At 39.1% G+C, this 23,511-nt stretch overlaps 3 protein-coding genes across 6 annotated transcripts; 2 read left to right on the top strand and 1 right to left on the bottom strand.

Moving 5' to 3' along the window:
* Positions 1-1,519: 1,519 nt before the first annotated feature.
* LOC106181209 (uncharacterized) lies at positions 1,520-10,744 on the top strand. 3 transcript variants are annotated; one of them, XM_087013347.1, is made up of 5 exons: positions 1,520-1,705; positions 6,054-6,310; positions 7,320-7,539; positions 8,152-8,549; positions 8,646-10,744. In XM_087013347.1, exons 2-5 carry the CDS (start codon positions 6,121-6,123, stop codon positions 9,863-9,865), a joined length of 2,028 nt encoding a protein of 675 aa, XP_086869473.1. In that variant the 5' UTR covers positions 1,520-1,705; positions 6,054-6,120; the 3' UTR covers positions 9,866-10,744. The 3 variants fall into 3 exon arrangements, with proteins under 3 accessions (XP_086869473.1, XP_086869472.1, XP_086869471.1); XM_087013346.1 differs by having other exon boundaries at positions 8,152-8,615; XM_087013345.1 differs by having other exon boundaries at positions 8,152-10,744.
* Positions 10,745-12,111: 1,367 nt separating this feature from the next.
* LOC106158160 (putative defense protein 3) lies at positions 12,112-18,285 on the top strand. Of its 2 annotated transcripts, XM_087012989.1 has the most exons (5): positions 12,112-12,373; positions 12,580-12,760; positions 15,108-15,345; positions 15,736-15,955; positions 16,880-18,285. In XM_087012989.1, the coding sequence occupies exons 3-5, from the start codon at positions 15,150-15,152 to the stop codon at positions 17,250-17,252; spliced, it is 789 nt and encodes a 262-aa protein (XP_086869115.1). In that variant the 5' UTR covers positions 12,112-12,373; positions 12,580-12,760; positions 15,108-15,149; the 3' UTR covers positions 17,253-18,285. The 2 variants fall into 2 exon arrangements, with proteins under 2 accessions (XP_086869115.1, XP_086869116.1); XM_087012990.1 differs by lacking the exon at positions 12,580-12,760.
* On the bottom strand, positions 18,191-20,651 carry LOC106158170 (beta-2 adrenergic receptor-like). Its single transcript, XM_013534061.2, has one exon. The coding sequence runs from the start codon at positions 19,911-19,913 to the stop codon at positions 18,798-18,800; it is 1,116 nt and encodes a 371-aa protein (XP_013389515.2). The 5' UTR covers positions 19,914-20,651; the 3' UTR covers positions 18,191-18,797.
* Positions 20,652-23,511: the final 2,860 nt, after the last annotated feature.

The raw sequence follows: 23,511 nt of genomic DNA, 5'->3' as shown, positions 1-23,511 counted from the left end.
TCCTGAAATTTCTAACACGTTTTTTTCCTTTTATCACCGTTTTATCCCACATCAAAAGTCGTTTAAGGAATTACGATCTGTTAAAACTTTTTTTACTTATTTATTTATTTATTTAATTTATTTATTTTTTGTCAATATGGTTATAAAGATCGATACTGGTAAATGCCAACCGTGACAGAAAAACTTAAAACTTTGTAACAGAGTGAATAATGAAAGGAACTGGTTAAGATACATCTTTCATTCTAAACTTCCTACACCTTGCATTTCATTCTAAACTTCCTACACCTTGCATTTCATTTTTTTAATATAGTTAAAACAAATAGCACTGTACCTTCACGACGACAATTTAAAGTTAAAACCACCTCATTGTAGCTATATTGTGGACAAGCTACAAGTAAACATGCAGCCCTGAAAACATTAAAACGTTTAATCACATAAATATGTTAAGTATGTCAGTAATTTTAACATCTACACACAGCCTTCCACTTTCAGATGTGGGAAAGATTAAAAATAAAAGCCGTCATGACAGCATGTGACAGTGGCGACATATTTCTCTATCAGCACACGTGCGTGCATGTCTTTTATTTTCATTTTCTTAATCAATTAAAGGGATAATAACTCTTCGTTCTGGCCAAAAAATGAATTTTCCTGGAGTAAACAACAATTTTCCCAAACTTACCAATGGTTACTGTATCCATTTTTACATTCAAAGTTAGTCCCTGGTTTTTATTCTAAAAAGTTTTTTTTTTTTTTTTTTTGTAATAATCTCTTAAGAGATTATAACAGAGTATAGCCATCAATGGAGGTCACGTGGTCTAAAGACAAGCTCAGATATCAGATTAATAGCTATAACTGCCGTTTTTGTGGTAAAACAGAATATATTATATTTCTATGAGTTGTTCACAAAGTTTTTATTGTAAAATATAGAAGTCATACAAAGAGTTATTATCCCTTCAACCATGGTGTCAATTCTCGCAGTCCTATTCGTGATTATCATGAAAACCAATAAACCTGATTGCAGTTGTATAACATCATCTCCAACCATTTTACTGAAATAGCAAAATGTCCGGAATATCTATCGGATTAAATGCTTTGAGTTAAAAGGGTAAAATTTCGAGATAAACAGTGTAACATTTCCTCGCTGTTTGTGGCGAAGGCTGTCTGTTGATTCGTTTTACCTTGCATAGCTTCAATTGACCATTAAATGAATAAACAATTATAAAATATCCCTGAACTATTTGTTTTTCCTATCATTTATATTTTTCATCATTTTTGATGATAAAATTTGGATAATAAAATTCACAATTAACATAGTGCATTGACCCATCACAAAAGGGCGATAAATTTTTCTTGGACTAAATCGCTGTATACGTCCAAGTTTAGAGTTAACACTTGAGAAGTACAGTCTTTTATATAAGAAGAAACTATTATTTTAACTTGTTAAGCGTTACACAACCAAAGACCATCTAATCTTTTCGCAGATAATGAAAACAAATGAAACAAAACATCAACGGAAATGGGAAAACAAAGGTCTGCGGGAGAGGGTCAGCGGTGTGACTCAGGCGTGATCATTCGTCCCTTGAGGCGTGAAGCCATCCTAGGGGGGAGAGATTGCCTCATCACACGACGCACAGGAGTCATTCTCTCGCGCTCAGCCACTCCGTCAACACTGGGGAAAACACAGCGGACGTCTTAACACTTAAAGGTAAGGGCGAATTTTATTTGTGGAAATTTCTTTATTGGAACTTCTGTGTTAATATAAAGTATATGGAGCGTAAAGAAATGGACACTGATAAACACTCAGGAGATTATATTTGATGAAATTCTGATAACCCATCCCAAACATTATAGTACGGTTTCTGTGTTAATCATACTTTCGGTCGGAGTGATGGTAATTTTGAAATGAGTAATTCTAATTAATGTCTAAATAAGTTCTTATAGTTTTATGTTATTTTGATCACTTTAATTCAATCATTAATGAACAACCTCATCACCGCTTACAAGTGATACAGTTCCTATATTACCAAATGTTAAACAGTGACACTATTGGTTTTTATTTAACTTGTGTTGTATTGAATGACAAAAGCGTAGGTTACCACGTTAGCTATTATATTGTACAGGGAAGTTAACTGGTAGAACCTAGTCACAGCTATGTGTACACTGCTACTTCTCAAAGTGGGAACTAGAGTGTTCAATACTAGACAACAACTGAGTGGTGTAATTAATGCCGTGTAAACTTCTTACAGTAGAAAAATTGTCATGAATTAGGCAGAGATGTACATGTGAAAAATCAATCTGTGGCCCTGAGAGGGTAGGTTTTAAGTAGGCTGCGTCCTAAAGCCAGAAACTTTTAATGGTGTCTCTTCATTACATCTACAAGCAGTTAAATTGTATATATTAGGATAAAACCGACATATTTCAAATAAAGTAAAGAAATAAACTAAAATGCAAAAACATCTAAATTATCTACATTATAAAAATGTCATTTTAAGTACTACAGTGGATACCTTTATCAAAACACGAAAATGCATACAGATTTGTGGATGTATTACTCTACGTAACGAACAGGTGACACGAGTTAAAATTGAGAATTAGAATTAAAAGCTATGATCCACACTGGTGATGAGTAGATATTAACGTGTTAAGTTGACAGTGGGAGTGGAAACACGACAAACAATTTCCTTCTTAACTGCGGAAATCCTTTCGGGTATAATGACTTACGTAATGTTATTATAAGGGTCCCGGTCAAAATGATGAGTTCTATTGTCGTGGGGGTGGGGGTGGGGGATGAACGTGACAAAACCCTCATCCTAAAGACAGAATAGTGGTAAATTATTACCCTCTACCAGGGTCAATGTGTCATATACATGTACATCTTTAGAAAGAGTTTTCCTTCGCGCTTTTCATGACTTTAACTAAATACCAGATGAAATGTACACTTTTTGTAATAATCATTCTTTCACAACTTTGCAACAAAAGTTTTCCAAGTCAACATACTATTTAATCTACTCGAACGAAATGCGTTAATGCCTCTCTGGCCGTAGTGACCACGACAGTCATCTTAAATTTGATCACCTTGTTTACATAAAATAAGGTATAACAGTCCCTGACCTCGCTACGTGTTGATGCAGAAAAAAAATTGGTTTTAAATGATTATCATCAATCCCTCCAAAAACAAAGATAAATCTCATAAATTAATACAGTTAATTACCGTAAAACGGCTTCCACTGAAAATGAAATCTATTATAAGTTATAAACGTTGATAAAATACTGTATTGTAAATAGCTTGAGATATTTCTTAAAAAGATGTTTTGCTGTACGCAAAATTAAACTTTAAAAGTTGGGCTAGTAATGACAATTTACTTGCTTTCATATATATAAAATATGCTTTATTCATATTTTCTGCGCCACACTGAGCTGGTGAAAATGTACATAGATAAAGTAAATAATAATAATAATAATAATAATAATAATAATAATAATAAATACATAGATAAATAGCACCAAAATTACATATATACAAAGGTACCGTTATTCCAGTATTTCATAACCATAAGCTAGGTGCGGTCTTAATGCCGAGTCAACTACTCACAGCACTGATAGTACGCTAGCATCATACTACAAGTATTGTATACATGACTAAGATATAGATATTTATTACGCACGAGCCTGTTTCCTACTATGTGAAATGAACCTTGATATTTACAGTAATTATTTACAGCCATAGACATCACTAAGTGGAAGGTTAATAAATTGAAAGACTACTCTCGAAGATGTAGCACAGTTTCTTTTCTTAAAAGCTAGGTTAAGGAATTTGGCGAGAGATATTATCACTGTCTCGTTTGGGTTATTTCACACCTTGAATATAAGCTACATGTAGGGCTATATGTACATCAGAAACTGAACCTGTAGACAATAGCCCGGGGGTCCTTTTGTTTGTTCGTAAATCATGCTGGCCTTATAAATCATAACTTTTCTTTAAACCTGCTGTGCCTCTCTCTCTCCCTCTATCTTTCACTGTTTACCACTAAAAATAAATAAATAAATAAATAAATAAATAAATAAATAAATAAATAAATAAATAAAAATTGATAATAAATGAACATTTAGATGATAAAAAAGAATAACGACGCTGTCGTCAAATTTTCCCAAAGCAGCACAGATCCTTTACATATTTGCTTTCTTCATTTCCTTCTTTGTATTTTGGAAGTAAACTTCCCGCTGACACACGTGTTCCCCAGTTTAATCGGCTTAACAGTGTCTTCAGTTCCGTTCCCACATGTATTGTGACGTCCTAGGGTCTTTTGTCTTACAACAGTGGTAAATGACACTAACTAACACCAAGGCAGTGCACCGTAAACTGTACTGTCATGAGATGAACGGATAAATCGGCTTTTATGGCTTGATGGTGCCCCTCATAATACTGATAACATCACAATGTGAAACTACTGCAATAACACCACTTTTTAGGCTTCGTTCACATGCAATGTCTATTTTCTAAATTCTATTTTCTATTTGCGGCATGTCTTATGATCACGGTCTGTGCACTGAATATCCCGCCGCGTAATTACTGGCAGCGCGAGCCAGTTACTTATAGTAACTTATAGTAACTGGCTCGCGCTGCCAGTAATTACGCGGCGGGATATTCAGTGCACAGACCGTGATCATAAGATAGCGCGAATAGAAAATAGAATTTAGAAAATAGACATTGCATGTGAACGAAGCCTTACTCAGCAGTGACAAATATATAGTGGGTCAAGAAAGCATGTCGTACTCCCTGTCAAAGTCAGAGAGAGAAAATTATAATTTGGCATAATTTCTATACTTTGTATCTGCACTAGAACTAGAACAAAAACCCGCACTCACTCACGCGCATAATCATACACACTCACACTTACACACAAGCACGTTCTTACGTTCTCACGTTCTCTCTCTATCTCTCTCTCTCTCTCTCTCTCTCACACACACACACACACACACACACACACACACACACACACAGGCGCGCACACGTAGAAAAACACAAATGCACGCCTTACAGGGTCTAGTGGGAGTTAAAAATTATTTGACGCCCAAATATTTTTTCTTAATGTGAGCAGGCGTATTCTTTATTTGCGTGCAGCAAAAAAAGGCCTAGCTTTTACTGAGAAAGACAATAATAATGAGAGATGCAATTTCTAAAAATATGGCTATTAGATTAAATTGTCACCAAATGATTCCCTTGTTATAACTTGTGTCAGTATATTTATCAAAATGCCCATTCGAGGGAGCGCTGTAGTATGACTCTTCGAAAGACACTTATGCCTTGATAAATTACAACAAAAGCCATTACGATAACAATTACGATGTTGTACAGTGGTGCACAGAGTGTTGTGTAAGACAGGGTGATAGTCTCCTTCGATATGATGTACGTTTTCAACACCACAACAAAATAATAATAATAATAATAAAGGGGAATTGAAGACAACTAAATTCCCGCGATTGGGCTACCCTCTACCTGGTTCGCAAATAATAATGTGCACTTTTCTCTGACGCAGTGCAGAAAAGAACCATCATTTATTTAGAAACATATCTGCGAATATCTACTGAAAAAATAAACCTGTGGTCCTAGTGGAGGGTATGATTAGGCCTGGGTCAAATAGGTTAATATTGCACGGATAGCTTTGTTTTGCACACAGCTGACGTCTAGATCTTGTGATGACATTACTCGTCTACCGCACGGATTCATTTTAGTCCAAAATTATGAACAACTGAAACTAGGGTCACAGAGTGGGCTAAATAAGGCACAGCTGGCCAGTGTCCACTGTTTTTCCAACTTCATATAGATTTGCGCACAATATGAAGTGAGTTAGCCAACTTAGCCACACCTAGGAGTGATTCATTATTTCACGATTATTCAGTTAAAGATAGATTAAATAATCGCGGTTAGCGTTTTTCAACCAGTGTTCGCTCCTCTAGCGGTTTTGCACACAGTTGAAGACCGCCAAGTTCACGTCATACTCCCCTCTCCCCGCCTCTCGCACTGAATCACGCCTCTGTCATATTTTCTCCAGATAAAGACGAAATCACCAACAGCGACCATTACCAGTACATCACTACAGTGTCCACTCTCCAGCCACCATGTTCTCGCTGACCGCTCACACCTGCCTGCTCCTGATGGTGTACAGCGTCCGCTCCTATTCCATTGGACCCCCGACCAGCCGGTGTGACTCGTTGACCCCGGGGCATGGAAGCCCAGCACAGACCTCCCCCAGCCCCTACACCATTTCAGTGTCTGGGAACACGTACCTGCCTGGCGGAACACTTACAGGTAACGGGGAGAGATTTTCATAAATTATTTTATAATTTTTAATATTTTTCTTATCATTTTATATAGTACTTAATGGTTTTATACATTGCCAGATTTTCATAAATCTTTATGGTTCCATTTTAACAAAAAGCTATGATCTACCAGTTTTAACTTCTAAGCGAATGTAAATGTGTAGTATATGTAGCCGATAAGGCTGTGTGACTGGCGGTCTAAAACAATCTGTACTTCTTATAGTTCATTTGTTTGTATATTTTATCTAAACCTCACCCATAAAGGTAAAAAAATAAAAACAATAAAATTTAAAACAGTCATTACAACAAGGCAGTACTATAAAGAACTATGAGAGACTAACACAAACTTGACACCCACATTTAGATGGAATACTGATCATTATCCTACATCAAAGTACGCACTACATGTACTAGTACGTATATAACTATTGGTTTGAAGTTTTTTATACCAACTTTTGACAAAAAAGGTTATTTGTTAGCCCTACACCTCTCTCACTCCAGTGACGTCATAAGCCCGATATTGCCAGGTATTAACGGCTTCTTTCAGAGCTAACTGAAAATAGTATTTCAACTGATGCCATCCTCGGCTAGCTGAAACTTGGACACAAACTGTATGCTACGTACATTGTAGGCCTACACTGTTGGCCTTGTGCTTTTTCTACCAGCTGAAACAAAATAAAAATTGATGAAGAATTTGTCATTCGCCAAATATGGAAAAGTGGAGGATAATAATGACAATATTGGAGAGATCGTTCTAAAGATTAAGATTTAGATCGACCTAACTCCCTGGGGTTACACGCTAAATTGCAGTCAGCCGAGCGGGCACCATAGTTAATTACCCCCTTACAGCTTTGAGTAGGCGGGACAGACGCTTAAGCCGGCTAAGCTGACAGTAATCTAGTGAGACTCCCCACAGGGATAGATCGATCTAAAAATCTATGGAAATGGGGTGAAATATGGCATTCATTAACTTTTAACCAATCATTTAATTTTCATAGTGACCATATCTGGGGACACATTTCGAGGGCTCTTTCTTCAAGCACGGGTGTCCGGAGCAAACACGAGGCGGGGCACCTGGACGACTTCCGCTTCCGGTACAGGCACCATCTCCTGCACGGACAGCGACGATGCAGTCGGTCACGTGGATAGTAGCGACAAATCAGATCTCAGCTTTCAGTGGACAGCTCCATCTAGTGGTGAAGAGGATATAGAGTTTGTGTAAGGGACCATTCCCAGACCCTAACGTACTAACTGTGGATCGATCTTTCTCCAAAGGGATTCTTGCTAAATTGCAATCAACTTAAGCGGCACTAGATGTATGTCTCGCCTACTGAATATGGTAGGGGGTAATTAATTATCGTTTAGAAGCTTCAGTAGGCGTGCCATAGATCTAAGCCACTTAAGCTGAGAGCAATTTAGCGAGAAAACCCTTGGAGATGGATCGATCCTGTTAGATTGATCTAGGTGTAGAAACCCAGTCTTAGACCCCATTCCAGAGATTAGATCGATCTACTTTAGATCCACCTAACTCCCTAACGGTTCATGCTAAATAGCTGTCAGCCGAGCGGGCACGAAAGTTAATTACCCCCTTACAGCTTGTAGTAGGCTGGACGGACATTTAAGCCGGATTATCTGACAGTAATCTAGTGAGACTCCCCGCGGGGATAGATCGATCTAAAAGCTCTGGGAATACGCCCTTAGTATTTATGCAGAAGTATTCCTGTTTTAATGGCATATATATAAGAATCATGGTGTAGACACCGTAAGCTACGACCCCCTAGCACTTCGTAAGTGATAATATAGTAATGTAAAATATTATTTTAATTTCAGTGCCACCATTTTGAGGCAGTATGATACGTTCTGGGTTGCACAGAGAAGTTCTGTCATAACAGCAACAACGACCACAGCAAGTACTACCACTGTGCCAACTACTGCACCTACTACAACTACTACTGCACCTACTACAACTACTAAACCCACTACAACTACTGCTTCTACATATACTCCAACAGCTGCACTTACTACAACAAATACCACTACTACTACCCCACCTACTACAACGACTACTACCACACCCAGTGCAACTTCTATACCCACTACAATTACTACTACACCTATTACAACTACTACTACACCTACTACAACTACTACTACTACCACACCCAGTACAACTTCTATACCCACTACAATTACTACTACACCTACTACAACTACTACTACTACTACACCTACTACAACTACTACTACTACCACACCCAGTACAACTTCTATACCCACTACAATTACTACTACACCTACAACAACAACTACTACTACTACTACACATACTACAACTACTACTACCACACCCCCTACAACTACTACACCAATACCTACAACAACAAGTACACTTACTACAACTACTGCACCAACTACAACAACATCCACTACTCCTACCACAACCTCTACCCCCACAACAGCTACAACAGCCAGCACAACTGCTACACGCACTACAACTATAAACCTTACAGAAACAACAGCAACAACCACATTACCGCCAAAAACTACTGCACCTTCTACAACTACAACACCAAAAGCAACAACTGCAGAACCACCAAAAACTACAGCAACTACAACAACTACAACAACAACTACTACTACAGTGCCACCAAAAACCCCAGCTCCCTCTACAACTATCACAACAACTTCACCACCTCCTACAACTACAATACCCACAACAACGACAACAACAGCACCCACAACATCCACAGCACAAACTACCAGTACTACATTCAGTACACCTACCTCAGCTACTACAACTACCCCTGATACTACTACTACTCCTACTGCAAAAACCACCACCTCAGCGTCCACCACCACCACCGCCAGTTCTACTCCTACAACCGTCGTCACCAAACCAAATTCCACGGAATCTTCTACGCAGGTCACAAAGAGCACAGAGAGTACAACCATCCCGCCAAAAACAGCTGCTGCTACAACCAGTGCCTCGACGACCGCCAAGGAAACAAAGTCAACAAAATTACCGACAACAGCTACTACACCAACCAGTGCACCAACTTCTTCACCGGCTACGACTGCAGTGAGTCCCAACGCAACGGTAACTCCGTCATCTGCAAATGCTACTATCCCGGTGTCTGTGCCAACAACCGGGGATTCGACAACAACGAGCGCTGCGTCAACAACAACACAAACACCACCAACTGGGTCGCAGACAGTAGGTCAAAATACAACAGCTTCATCAACTCTGTCTGATACAACAGTCACAACAACTGAAGCGGCACCGCAGGCGTTGAATGGTTCCGTTACGGCGTCAACCAGTACAACAGGCGTTAACAACACGCTCTCGACGCCTTCGGGAAATAACGGAACTTCTGTGGACCCTTCAACTGCCTCCCCTGAGCCGGCCACTGTCCTTGTGTCCACGACTTCAGGGACGCCAGCGGCGGCGGACAACGTGACCGGAAATGCCGTGACGTGGCGTTTTGGCGGGGTTTCACGTTTGGTTCTTCCGTTGTCTGTATATCTGATTGCATTGGGCGCATAAGTAGAATGCAGGAGAGACACAGAAAGGTCCTATTCATGCCTCTATTAGATTAAATCATTAGACTAATGTGTGACCGTCAGTTAACACAAGTGTTGATGAACTGTAACATCGAAACCCCAAGCTTTAATGTTATCCTGCTTTTGTGAGATTTCCATGTGTAGTGCACTATAACAGATATATGATCGTTTTAATACCGCGAAGATACGTTACTGTTAGCTGTCTTAGTATTAGTTATAGCAAAATAACTCTCCGCAGTGGGTAGTTAGGATGTGCTAACTGAGAAAGGTGTCTGTGTTTGTTTATGATGTAAAGTAAAAATTACACTTGTCATTTTTTTATGTGAAAGACAGATATTATACGTTCATAATTTAAACAAATCTTAATATTCTTTATATATTGGAAGAGGGGTAGAACACGGTGGGATACAACCACAAAGTATCACCTATGATAATTCTATTGTAGTATTGTACATATGTAAATATTATAAGTATTGTACTATAGCCCTTTGATGTAGTACTTGGTTGCCTTAAGGTTTTTTTTTAAGTTGTGTCCCTGTGAGTTAATATTAATCTTTTTTTATCGATCAAAGCTGTTGTGAAAATTATACTGTGATAAGCGCACAAAAAAGATTGTCAAATTATGTGCGATTTAAAATGTCTTCTTTGATATGTCACGAAATGTTTTGAATTTAAGTATATATGAATTTAAAGAAAATCAAAATAAAGCCAGTTTGTAGCTATCCACAGGATTTTAGAATATATACATGTATGTATGTTTTGATGTAGACAGCTCAATCTAGTGTTGCGTGATTTTTCCCAAACGTTTTTGAAAAAAAAAACGTCTTGGATAGAGAAATAAAATGCGTTTTATTTTCATAAACAGACTATTTGTAATTTTAAAAAATCATTATTTTGGTTAAGATAACCTTTTATAATCAGTATTTTTCGACTGCATAGTCGGGTCCTGTGGGGATATCGACCCTTACGGATGGACCCCCCCCCCCCACCCCCACACCCGTCACTTTCCCAAAAAGGGTGTAAACATTCTGTTGCACATAGAAATGAAAATTAATATTTGCGTGAATATGTAACAATAAAATATCTCGCGTGGCCTCCTGGCATCTGACCGGTTGTCAACCCCAGGGGTGAGGGGGTGTTTTAGAGTGAGAGAAAATGCTCCGCACCGCGACATGCAGGGAGGTACTAAATGATGATGATAATTCATCCAGCTACAAATCTTATATGCTACCATTGTGTCGCTATCAATGCTACTTAATCGAACACTGTTTAATTGAGTAAAAAGTAAATAATTAACGTGGCGAATCAATGGCTATCAAGGGATGTAAGTACAATGTTTAACTATGACAGAAATTAGCTGAATCATACCACAGCATTGTTTTTTACAAGATATAGATAAATTAATAATGTGATAAGCGCACTTCCAGCACTGTATATATTGTTATACTGCCTCTTGAATAAGACTCATCAATTTGAGAGTTGAGGAGGATCACCTCTTACTTGATAATCCGGTATCTACATTTGATAAGAAGTGCTAAAAAATTGCTTTTACGTTCTTTCTCCTATGCATAAAAGTGCAAAGAATAGGAGAGCTTTGGGTGTATTCTATACAAGGAAATAATTCTTATTCGGGGAAAATATGTACAGAAAATATCACCGAGAGAGCCGTCTTTTTGTCTCTGGATCATATCAACCAGGGGAGGGGGGGGAGGGGAGGGCGCGGACTGCCGTCGTGTGAGACGCATCCTTTAACACACCAGAAAATAAAGTGGCTGTACCAGAGTAGCCCTAAAGTTGGTCAAATCTCTTCAACCAAATATTTGACCGAATTTAATTCAAAGTAAGCCATAGTAGTCCACATCAGTTCGACCGTGGTTAAAAAAGAGGATTAAATTCATATCAGTTTTGAAACTCAAAAATGAAAAGAGAGTTAGGGCCTGTACAGCTTTAATAAACACCGGTATGTAATTATAAACGCAGTGTTAACATTCATGCCTTAAATTTTTACTAATATATCAGATACAAATGAGGGCAGTATATACCGTAGTATTTTAACATATTGTGTGTGTGTGTGTGTGTGTGTGTGTGTGTGTGTGTGTGTGCTGAATTCACCTATAGCGTTACCTGTTGAACGCATTGTTCCCATAACAATCGATGCATCTTTCAGGTCAACAGTTACACAAGTTTCTATACTATAGCACAGTCACATTATAAGGGTCCAGAAATAACTCCCCGTGTTTTATCGATTAGGGACGTGACGTTGTGGCAGCTATCGCGACTATCGCCAGATATCAAGTGACAGTATCTCTGTACGTTATGAAGACTTTAAATATTAAGATTTAATTCTGTCGCTGATTGATCATATGCCAGTCAATATCGGGTGGTCGCTAAGCAGTGGAATAACGACGCTGATTAAAGAACAGGAGAACGTCACAGTGCACATGACCGACAGCTGAAGGAGATAGAGAAGGAAAACATCAGCTGCGATCAAGTATGTTTTATCATCTTTTATGCGTGTAAGTCTGTTCGTATGTGTGCAGTAGGTTTGAGTGGAGGGGGCGAAGACAAAATATGAAATATGATGCAATTGGGGAAACAGCAGCGGTTTTGTGAGCCCTGAATGTCACTCCGCCATTTTGTTACGCCTCTATTGTAGGCACTACGTAAGTCTCTTATTTACACCTATTTCTTCCCTAGGGATTGGTTGCATATAAACCCCGTGCTCGAGATGAGAAGGTAGAGACGGACTGGTGACGGTAGGCCTATATTTTCTATGAAGAGCTACATCTGATGTTTTCATATACGGATTAGAAACATACAAACACTGATTGAATAGAGGGAGTGAAACTGCAAAGAAAAGGGCTCAGCTGAAACGAATGTAAGTATGATGTAACAAAGACTGAGATACATACTACAGTATAGTGGAGAGTAACACAGCAAGCGTATACAGTGTGACATAAACAATGGGTTCTGTACAGGTAAGTGATCCCCCCCCCCCCCCCCCATTACTGTCTGTTATAAAGGTTTGTCTTAGGCTGTAGCCTATTCCCAGACATTTAGATCGATCTATCCCCGAGGGGAGTCTCACTAGATACTGTCAGATAATCCGGCTTAAATGTCCGTCCCGCCTTCTACAGGCTGTAAGGGGGTAATTAACTTTCGTGTCCGCTCGGCTGACAGCTATTTAGTGTAACCCCCAGGGAGTTAGGTCGATCTAAAGTAGATCGATCTAATCTCTGGAAATGGGATCTTAATGCGTTGACTACAGCGAGAGGCAGAAGGGTCTTAGAGGGGTGGCCTGCACCTGTAGCTGCATTAATTTTATATATTTTATACTGATTTAATTTAGGTAAGTTTTGAGGACAGAGCTTGTAAAACATGGGAATGTTATTATAGTGATTCTATTTATGCACGTCGGTTTTGAAAAAAATATCAATGTTTTAAAAAAGAAAAATAATGATAATTTGTTGCAAGTTATATTCATTCATGAAAATGAATTGACCTAATAACAAATAACTTTCGGAAACAGTCAGTGGACTTTTTCTTCCTTTAGAAAAATATATATTAACTTATCACTTGGATATGAGTTAGAAAAGCCCCCCACGATATCCTGGTTGCTATATGCATTTAGCTTTCTGCCCCACCCCAAGCAAATAGGCAGTTGATGCGACAAAAAAGTGAGTTTCAGCATAGACGTCCTGTACACTGTACCACTGGATAGTGTTTGGCTAGGGTTGATGGGGAGAGGGGAGTGTGTGTGTGTGTGTGTGTGGGGGGGGGGGGGGGGGGGAGGGGGTCAAGGTTGATTAAATACCTCTTCCCGCTAACTGACGAGGGCAGTTTTACTCAAATATACTGTGCACAGAGCAGAGAAGATTGCGTGGTTGTGACTCGTTTCGCTTGTTGATACAAGCACTACTTGTTAACACTCTATTTATTTATTTATACGTCTTATTTGTTTGTTATTTTAGGGCGAAAAGGGGAGAAGGGGGTTCCCCTGCTTAAATTTCCGCTGGCCGTAATTCAGTGTGCTACCCTTAAAGATGCATATGAAGTCAATTTTTTGCCACAAAAGCCATCTAAATGCCAGCATACAGTTTCAAGTTGTATAACTAAGTGATTAACCAAAAGCGTTGTTTATTTTTACCCGAAAATGATATCCTGAATAGAATTTTCTGCTAGCATTCTAGCTATGCTGTATATCAATGGGGCAGATAAGTCTGTAATGAAAGTAGGTTACATTTCTGACCAAAAATTTAAAGAAAGGAGCAATCTAAAGATCTTTGGCTGATTGAGTGATTTATTCAGTTAATCCATTGGCATGTCGAATGTATTTGATTAGTTGAAGTGGTTTATATGTGTTACTGATGCCCGGTTCATTTGTACCCTTAAGCTCTTTTATACATTATCTTACTTTTTGTTCAACCTATAAAATGACACCTGTTGTCAAGGAAAATAAGGGGCGTTGTCTGTCTCAGTGCGTACAACATAGACCACCTCGCCTTTATAAACAGTTGACGTGACATCACGCCTCGTAGTGTTGAGCAGGCCAGACGCAGGTGTCAAGAAAAGTGAACACCATTAGAACTTCTGAAATATTAGCTTTTATAGTCTGACTTTAGTATGTATAGTTCGTAATACGTGGACTAACAGAAAACGAAGTCAGTCAGATAGGTTCTACGGTTCCTGAAGACGGCTTCACATTTCATAATCTGATCATAACAAGTGCCAGAAAAGAGTTCGTTAAGCTAGTCTGAATATTCAGGTGGGATAGGTATTTATAAACGTGTGCATTTGAGAAATCGAACGGGGTAACGCCTCTCTCTCTCTCTCTCCCTCTCTCTCCAGTCTTTTTTTTTTTTTTTTTTGAGTCCCTCTGGTAGTCGAGGCACCGGCTGATAAGTAGTCCAATCGTGACTGTGAAAGTTAAGAGAATAGGAACTTGAAAACTTGCAGATTGTAATTTTGGAAGTGATACTGGTATTTTCATAGGTGTGTGATTAAGGAAAGATTGCTAAAATTCCGAGGCCTTTTTCTATATAATTCCCAGGATTATTATATTATTGTTTCTGTTGTTGTTATTTTTGTTCTTGTTGTTGTTATTATTATTATTATTATTATTATTATTATTATTATTATTATTATTATTATTTCCTAAACAATCTCACGCACATTGTATTTATTTTTCACTTCAGTACGATAACTTACGTTATTTTTCTTTCTAGCCACGAAGACAACCCTGAGGCATAACACCCCATTGCTCTACAATGTCCCTTCCCTGTGTGTATGGACTGGCTGTCATCCTTAGTCTCGTGGGGGGCTGTCTTGGATATAGTAGTGGAGCGCCATCTTTAGCCTGCACGTCCATGTATCCCCAGCACGGCCCGAGTCCCCAGGCAACAACGTCACCGTATTCCATATCAGCGTCCGCAGCCACCTATGATACTGACGACACTATAACAGGTGAAGATACGACAACTTTATCTGTCCTTCCTTCCATTCATGCGTCCATTCATCCGTCCATCCGTCTATCTATCTGCCTATCTATTCATTACTTTCATTAATGTGCATCCCTAGCTTATGCGACAAAGTGTTTTAAGATGATTTTTTTTTCTAATTTATAGTTTTTTATAGACAAGTAGTTGATTTTTGTCATGCCAGCTGCAGCATCATGAAGTAGTGTCAAGGGGAATTTCGTTTCATAATAGTGCATTATTTTTTAAGAAATTCCCCCACCAAAAGGACGTCTAATGGGAAATGTGAGTAAGCAGTTACATTAAGAAATATATATTTAAGAATATATAAGATAAATAAAAAAGAAAACTTTAACTAAGCAAAGACGCACTCTTCCAGTGACGGTGACAGGAACGTTCAAGGGAATTCTACTCCAAGCCCGGAGAGCGGGAACCACCACCATAGTGGGTTCCTGGGGGACCCCTCCCCCGGGCACCAGACACCTCACCTGTCAGAACATCGGCCAGAGCGCCATTACCCACTCCAGCAGTACGGACAAGACTGACCTCAGCTTCCAGTGGACGGCGCCCAGTGACGGAGTCGGCGACATAGAGTTCGTGTAAGTTATAACATTACCAACTTCAGAAATGCAAAGGCGGATCCAGCCCCCCCCCCCCCCCCCCCCCCCCCCCCCCCCCAGCGTCAAATTTTGAAAGGGGTCAAAGGCAAACAATGTATTCATCCCCGTGCCTTCATATTACAGCCGAGCTTATATCGTCGATTACATATTTTATAGTGACGCCCTGATTCAGTGAGCCGCTTTAACAAAATATTTACTGATATATTTCGGAAGAATGTATTTACAATTACTATGGCCTAACAATACATGTATCTACTATAAAAAATACCTAAGGTACTATGATGCTAGAATATCTATGAATTCAAATTTTGCTAACACAGATAGGCCTATAGCTGTTCAGACGCTATTAAATGTATGATTTAATTAGTAATCCCGCGCAAAATTTTGGTAGTTTGATGGCAGTTTTAAGTGAATCCATTTTTAGGAATTTTCGTGTTTTTCACACTTTTAAGAGCGTGCCACACGCAATGATGTATATTCTGCTTGGCCAATATGTCATTTATTATTGTTCCTTTCCTTCATTTCCATATCCTTATTATATAAGGCAATGGACTTGCATCTCCGAGAAACTTTGCAAGTAGGTTGTAGCATGGCCAATTGTGTCTTGTTTAATTGAAATTTGTCTTATTCTTCCTTAGAAACTACATTTTTAGCACTGCGTATTACGTCTAATATATTTTCAAAAAACAGTTTGTATTATTACAAAGGGCAATTTATTTATTTATTGGTTAAAGAATATTACATCAAAGTGATTGCTGTCCTTGTCATTCTGTTGGCAAACGTGTGTGTGTGTATTTATGTGCTACAACTGGCGGCATCTATCGGCAGCACAGTATTTTGGGGGGCAGGAGGGGGGGCGGAAGTGTCGTCAGCGTCAATGCAATTCTTTGTGTCTATTTTCAGAGCCACGATTGTGCAAGTAAAGGCCGTGTTTTGGACCGGAGTGAAGAGTTCGTCTCTGTCGCAATTGACGACCACAACCACCACAACTACCACAGCTACCACCACCGTCACACCCAGCCCACAGACAGCTACCACAGCGCCATCTACAGTGTCAACCTCCACAGTCAACACAACGTCGCTTACACCATCAACAACCGCTGCGACGCCACCGACAACCGTTGCTAGTACTGTCACCAGTAGCGCGTCTGCAACAACGACTCTTGCAGGGGGTCGAAATTCTGCTGCCTCTGTGGTTAAAATGTTTCGGTTATGTTCCTGGCTTTTTGTTTCAGTGGTGGCAGTTTTCTTTGAAATTGTCAAGTGGTTAGACTGATATACAAGGAAAGAAGTAATTGGAGTGATGGGATGAAGTTATCTTAAATATGAAGAACTCACGCACACCATTAATATCATCTTAATAAGCGCTGCACCATATACTTAGCACTCAGAAACATATTTATTTTATTTTATATATCATGCATCTTGTTGTTTTATTAACGCTGCATCTGAAGTCATTAAATCTTACATAAGGCACCAGGCAGTCTAACACGTGGACGGAGAATGACTGCACTGGAAGTATGAGATGTCATAACATCATTTGTGAGGAAGCTTTAATTAACGACTTAGACACGTAATAATTGTCATTTGTAACCGTGTTTGATTAAGCAATTTTATGCAGGTGCAGGGAAGGGCAAAAAGGGTGGGTGCCATCCTGTGGTAATTAATGTAATTACAGCATTGTTACTGTTCTTGCTCACGGAGAAGTTCTGATCGGGATAAGGAAAGGGCAACTTTGGTTTTTGCGATTGTTATTATTCGATTATTGCTGTATTTATCCTACCTCAGTAATTTTTCTATCTGTTATAAAATGTCAGCACTGTGCCTACTTTTGTCAATTTAAAGTTTCTGACATGTTGCACAGTGTCTTCTTTGTTTGGATATGTCGTAGGAATTAGAGGTCAAAACAAGACAAATCTTTTAGTTTAGAAAGTTGTATAAAGCTAGTATAGAAAAACACAGCCAAGTCATTAGTTAATCAATAAAGTCGTCTTTTGATTGAAGCTATAGCCGTGTTTAACGGATTGCGAGCAACCCCATGGAAACATGACTTGGAAACCCTCCAAGTCCAGTTCTGCCATTTTAATCAAAAGAAACCCGATCATGGCGGCTCTGTCTTGTGATGTGGAAAACATGTAGGTTTATGACAGGTCTCGTTGTCCTTAGATTACATCAATGTTTTTTTTTTTATACATCAACACCAGGAAGTGAAACCAAGAGCTACTATGAAGTATATTTCTATTCAGCCGTCATATCACATGTACATGTTGATCGTGATGATACAGAAATAAATTGTTTATGATGTAATATTCAAAGTGTGCAAAATAAGTGCTTTGCATTAATCGGGGTAAAGAAGAGATAGCTGAGTGAAGCAAAAAATGAAAGAAACGTATATTGACGGCAATTTTTAGAGCGTTGAAGTAGATAAATGCAGCTGAGTACAAGTCTAGCTTATTGTTTGCAAGTCTCTAATGCTACGGCACTTTCATTGTAAAACAAATACCAAATAAGTGCATAAATCTATAACTAAAAGGTGCAATGAATAACGTATTACTTATAACCGTTGATCAATTGTTGATGCAACTGGACCAAAAAACATTGATCTCAAAGTTGCTGAACGCGTTGCTAGATATGGAAAACCTACATTGTGCACCGGATTTCAATAGTTCACGCCGCCAATGTCATCACTGACATGATGTGTATGTCGACTGGCAGCTAGCTGTCTTTGTAGCCAACACATATCTGTTATTGTTACTGTGAACTTAACTATACCAACTTACATATCTGTCATTGGTTCCCTTATATTTGACGTTTATGAAAATCATACCTCTGAAATGGCTTTGTCCACACTTCCTGAATTCAAAGTCAATGAAAACGCAACTTTCGACTTTGATGTAAGCGCGACTGGTGCAGCGTGTTTTGGTTCATTTTCGCAGCCCGTGCTACTAGTTTCATTTCTGTCCGGCACGTTGTCCAGTCGGCGCATAGGTTGAGGTGCAACAGCGTTCACTTTGCGTTTCAAGCGCAGAATTTTCTGAAACTCTCCACGAAAGTCCTCCAAACGACACGCATATATTAGCGGGTTCAGGGCACTGTTGAGAACTGACAGCACTGTAGTGTACATTCGTATGGTCATCCACGTTTTGGAGAATATTTGGTCCGTGTATACTTGGATTCCCGTAACGGCGAAGAAAGGTACCATGCAGAATAAAAACATTCCCAAAACGATCGCAGCTGTTTTTGAAATCTTCATGTTTTTTCGGTGAATTTGCCGCGGGTTATTTTTCAGTCGAGAATTACTTACTACCGACAGGTGCTCCGAGAGAGAAGCTATTGCCGCTGCGTGCCTTCGAGCCAAGTGGAAAACTCTTGAATATAACGCTATAATGGCTAGCGATAGTGCGCTGAACACGGGCAGTACAATATATTTGATAAAGTCAGGGTTCAGAACGTACAAGAAGTCACATACCTTCTTCCCCGGGTCTCCCGGTCGTATGTCATCCAGCCCCAAAAAGTGGACTGAAACGATCACAAACGCAGAAGGAACCCAAACGAATACAGCGCCGAGTACTTGAATTTTGGCCGTCAATACACTCTTGTATTGATATGGGTAGATAACTGACACGTATCTGTCCACGCTTATAGCCAGAAGACAAAGTACCGAACCGTTTATCGAGCTCATGGGAAAACTATATCGGAAAAGACACACGTGAAGATCTTGGACAACATCGTCTCGGATAAACATGGCAATTTGTAGAGGCATCGCCAGTGCGACCAGCAAGTCAGCGCCGGCCAACTGAACTACAAACCAGTTCGTCGTAGTTTGCAATTTTTCGTTGCGAAAATATGCAGTTATGACCAAAATGTTTCCAAACCCGATCAGTATTGTCAGGACCGCCTGTATTGTAATCATCGATACCTCGTAGCCCAATTCCATGGTGTCTCGTTGCTCTTAGATATACGCTAGTTTTGATATTTTTCAAAAAGAATATCAAGTTCCGAAAACAGTTTTAAGCTTTGCATGTTACATGTTGGCATTTCTCTTCTCAAACCATTACTGTGATTTGTGCCCGTGGTCAAATTTTCGCTGCTGCCTGCTATGTTGACTCATGTCATGCCACGAATATAATAAGCCTCTCAGCTCAGTTCAAAGGCTTTTCTGTCAAAGATCGTGAACTATTTCTCGGAGCGCCCCTAAAGCCCGTTTAAGTGTCGTCTGAGCGGACTTCGCCGACTAGATGATTACGCGTGCTTTTAGCCTCTTCCACGGCGTTTGTTTTGGCCTAACGTGATCAACTTGTCTTTTAAGCGATGTCAAGGAGATTTTGTGCATGGACATAACAAGGCTGCTTGCGTGATTTTACTTTCACTGCTTCCACGAACCTGTACCGTGATAATGAAGTACAGCAATTGACGCCAAACCACGGTCTCGTTTGCTTTTCCTGTTTTGGCGCAGTCAAATCCTCATGTCAAAATAATCAGTCTCACTGACGTCCTCAACACCTTGATGACATTTGCGATGTTTTTGTCTACTTAAAGACATTGACATATGTTATCTGGAGTGTTTCTTACCTTTGCTTTCTAGTTTTGTCGAAGTACAATGAATTTCATCCACATTCCATCAGCAAAATATATAACACTACAAATTTGTTATCAGAAATCTGCAACAAAGAAAGGTGCGAGGCCTTTGTAGGCGTTGGTGCAGTAAATAACAAATTGTATTAGCCGAGGACGTAGCACGTCTACATATATACTAGGATGTGTTAGAAGGATAATGATCTCAAAATGAACTCTATTTCTAACACTTGGTCAATTGCTGTAATTACAGCATCTTCAATCTTGCCGACGAGCTTTGGTCGTGATAATGACGATAAACTGCATAATTCAATATACAGAAATGTATTTATATTTGAAAATTGTATCGTTCAAAATTAGCAATTTCAGTTGTTTGATAATTTTAGCGTTATCATCTCAATCATCCAATTCTCTCAAAGAACTGTGTTATAATGCTTGCGGCACTGCATGGAAACACTAGCAACTACCGTGTTCATCAGTTTTGCCGGCGTTTGGTTGGTGTATTTGAGGACTATTTTCTTGAAAACAAAGAGCAAACCACTGTTAATGATGTGTATGGAAGCCGCAAAAGATGGAAGCGGTTTCCCGTGTGTGGTCGCACCTCCATTGCTGTCCACGCCATTTTAAACAACAGAATATTACAAGCCATAGACGTCACTAATTCATAAAATTTTTAAATCGTCAAACTGGGAGAAAAAAAACAGAAGACTAACAATATGTTATCCAAAATGTGAGCGAAAAGAATCGAAAGAATAATAAATTCATATTTTTGGACGAAACCATACTCAAATAAACAATGTAACTAATGATAATCTAGGAGTAACTGATACTGGCGGTCCAGTTATCTTAGTCATATCCATTCTGCAAATATTTGTATAAATAATCAACAAACTAATTCAAGTTTTATAACAAAACAACGCCTTGAACATGTCAGAACTGCTGGACTCGCTCAAGATTTTCGTGACAATGCCATCTACTCTCACTGTGAGTCAACTGAGTATGTTCTAGAGCGTCTTTTATTTAAAGCATTTCAACCAATATGTTACATTCCTGTCAAGTTTTTTAATGGTCTTGTAATAGTTCGACGTTTCTATTTGCGTATATACATTTATATACCCCTGTAAATTTACCGCTTACGTATGTGTCATATTTTTCTTCTCTACGCGGCTGATCGAGGAATAAAGGAATACATAAGTAAATAGAACTGCATAATTACATATTCACGCAGTAACGGTTGATGTGAGTTTCGTTCAAACCCAAGGAAAGGCAGCGGCGCACCGTCCTGCGTCCTGAAAATAAACAATATGCCATGCACACTTGCTGTCTTTCACAGAATCTGAGACATCTTACAAGTCTCATTTCATTAGGACAAACCCAGACTTTCGTGTCCTGTGATAATTGTAGCTTCCCGCAGTGTCAGTTCTAACTATGGTTGTGTAACGGGAATCCAGTCCAAAGCTACGGTTTCAAAAACATGTTGACTGCCAGGATTTGTTTGTTTGTGCTTAATTCTGGATTGGGCGTCTTCAAAAAGGGATTTACAATTTCATACGTACTGGTGAAGTCAGGATATTGTGTTTTTTTTTCTTGCTTTTGTCTTTTATTGGCACTTGGATAAAAAGTGTTTTTTGCTTGGCTCAGCAAAAAAAAAATGGTAAAGGCAATTTCAAATTATTCCTGCATAATAGGGCAAAAAGAGGGACAGTTGTTTGATTTCGTTGCGGTTCACTTGATATGTAGAGTCTACTGAACATTTTATATGAATATTAGACTATAAATAAATCTTATTGTCATTATATACATGTATTTAGGAAGGAAGTATGACCCGTGTGAAGCTGAGGGGATGGCAGCGCGTGGACCACTGTAACATCCCTGGCTCCGTCACGAAGATACGAAAGGGATGTTTAGTTAACGAGTAACTTTGTGCCTAATGGTAGCTGGTAACGCCACTCTCTGATGTGCCCAGTTTAAATCGATATTTTTACATGCAATGACAAATCAAAGGTATCAGAGATCTATTGCCAGGCTTTTATTTATTTTTATCCATTTGATCCCTGAACGTGTTACATTATTACAAAATTTACATTTTTCTTTTTTATTTATTTATCGATCTATTCATTTACTTTTATTTATTTATTTATTTATTTATTTATTTATTTATTTATTTCAACAAAATAAGATGTGTCCAGTGTCACGGTTGCAGACCGTGGTGAAGAAATTGGACCACAGTTTCAAGTACGGCGTATTGTAAACACGTTGAATCATAACCTAAAGATACGGTAAAAATTAATCAATGACATAAAATCAATCAAAGCAATTTTTCTTGTCACAACCTTTCCTGCGTTCACGGCCGTGCCTCGATCTTGTCCATTTATCTTTCATAAAACCACTTCTTTTGCGCTTCTATCATTATCAAATTCCGTAAAAAAGGCAGCGTATCTCATTTTCCTGCCGAGGAACCATATTTATCTAATAGGCTCACTACGACGGTGTGGTCAGGTCACGCCCCCCCCCCCCCCCCCCCTCTCCCCCAGCTTGCGTTACAAAAGGTGACTTTGCTATCTCGAGACGCGCTCTCATCTATCGCAGTGAGCGGCTGCACCCTGCACCAGTTCAGGCATTTGACGAGGACGTGATTAAAACAACGTTAAATGGACCAAAAACCGGAGAAACGCCTTACCATATATATACTCAACCAACTTTTGATCATATAAATTCTATTACCAACATATTACAGGCTATAAACATTATTATATAATGGTAAAAATAAAAATTGATCAATTATTATCCTTAGGGAATGTGGACTTTCAGCAAGTTCAGCAGTTCATTGAAGTCTTGCAGCTCGCACGTTGATATACAAAAACCAGTAATACATTCTTGATCGGAGTAATATCCAGTAATTTCCTGGTCGGCAATTGATTTATTCCCGAATTCAGACCACTCACCGCAGATAACACATA

Source organism: Lingula anatina, chromosome 5 (assembly GCF_051362555.1).
Source record: "Lingula anatina isolate TDL-2025a chromosome 5, LinAna3.0, whole genome shotgun sequence".
NCBI classification, from domain to species: Eukaryota; Metazoa; Brachiopoda; class Lingulata; order Lingulida; family Lingulidae; genus Lingula; species Lingula anatina.
This window is presented reverse-complemented; position numbering and strand designations above follow the sequence as displayed.

Excerpts from the sequence above, each read along its gene's own strand:
- LOC106181209 (XM_087013345.1), top strand. The coding sequence starts at position 6,121 with ATGTTCTCGCTGACCGCTCACACCTGCCTGCTCCTGATGGTGTACAGC. Across the intron at positions 6,311-7,319 it reads GCCTGGCGGAACACTTACAG|TGACCATATCTGGGGACACA; the intron begins GTAACGGGGAGA and ends TAATTTTCATAG. Across the intron at positions 7,540-8,151 it reads GAAGAGGATATAGAGTTTGT|TGCCACCATTTTGAGGCAGT; the intron begins GTAAGGGACCAT and ends TTTTAATTTCAG.
- LOC106158170 (XM_013534061.2), bottom strand. The coding sequence starts at position 19,913 with ATGGAATTGGGCTACGAGGTATCGATGATTACAATACAGGCGGTCCTG.
- LOC106158160 (XM_087012990.1), top strand. The coding sequence starts at position 15,150 with ATGTCCCTTCCCTGTGTGTATGGACTGGCTGTCATCCTTAGTCTCGTG. Across the intron at positions 15,346-15,735 it reads TACTGACGACACTATAACAG|TGACGGTGACAGGAACGTTC; the intron begins GTGAAGATACGA and ends GCACTCTTCCAG. Across the intron at positions 15,956-16,879 it reads GTCGGCGACATAGAGTTCGT|AGCCACGATTGTGCAAGTAA; the intron begins GTAAGTTATAAC and ends GTCTATTTTCAG.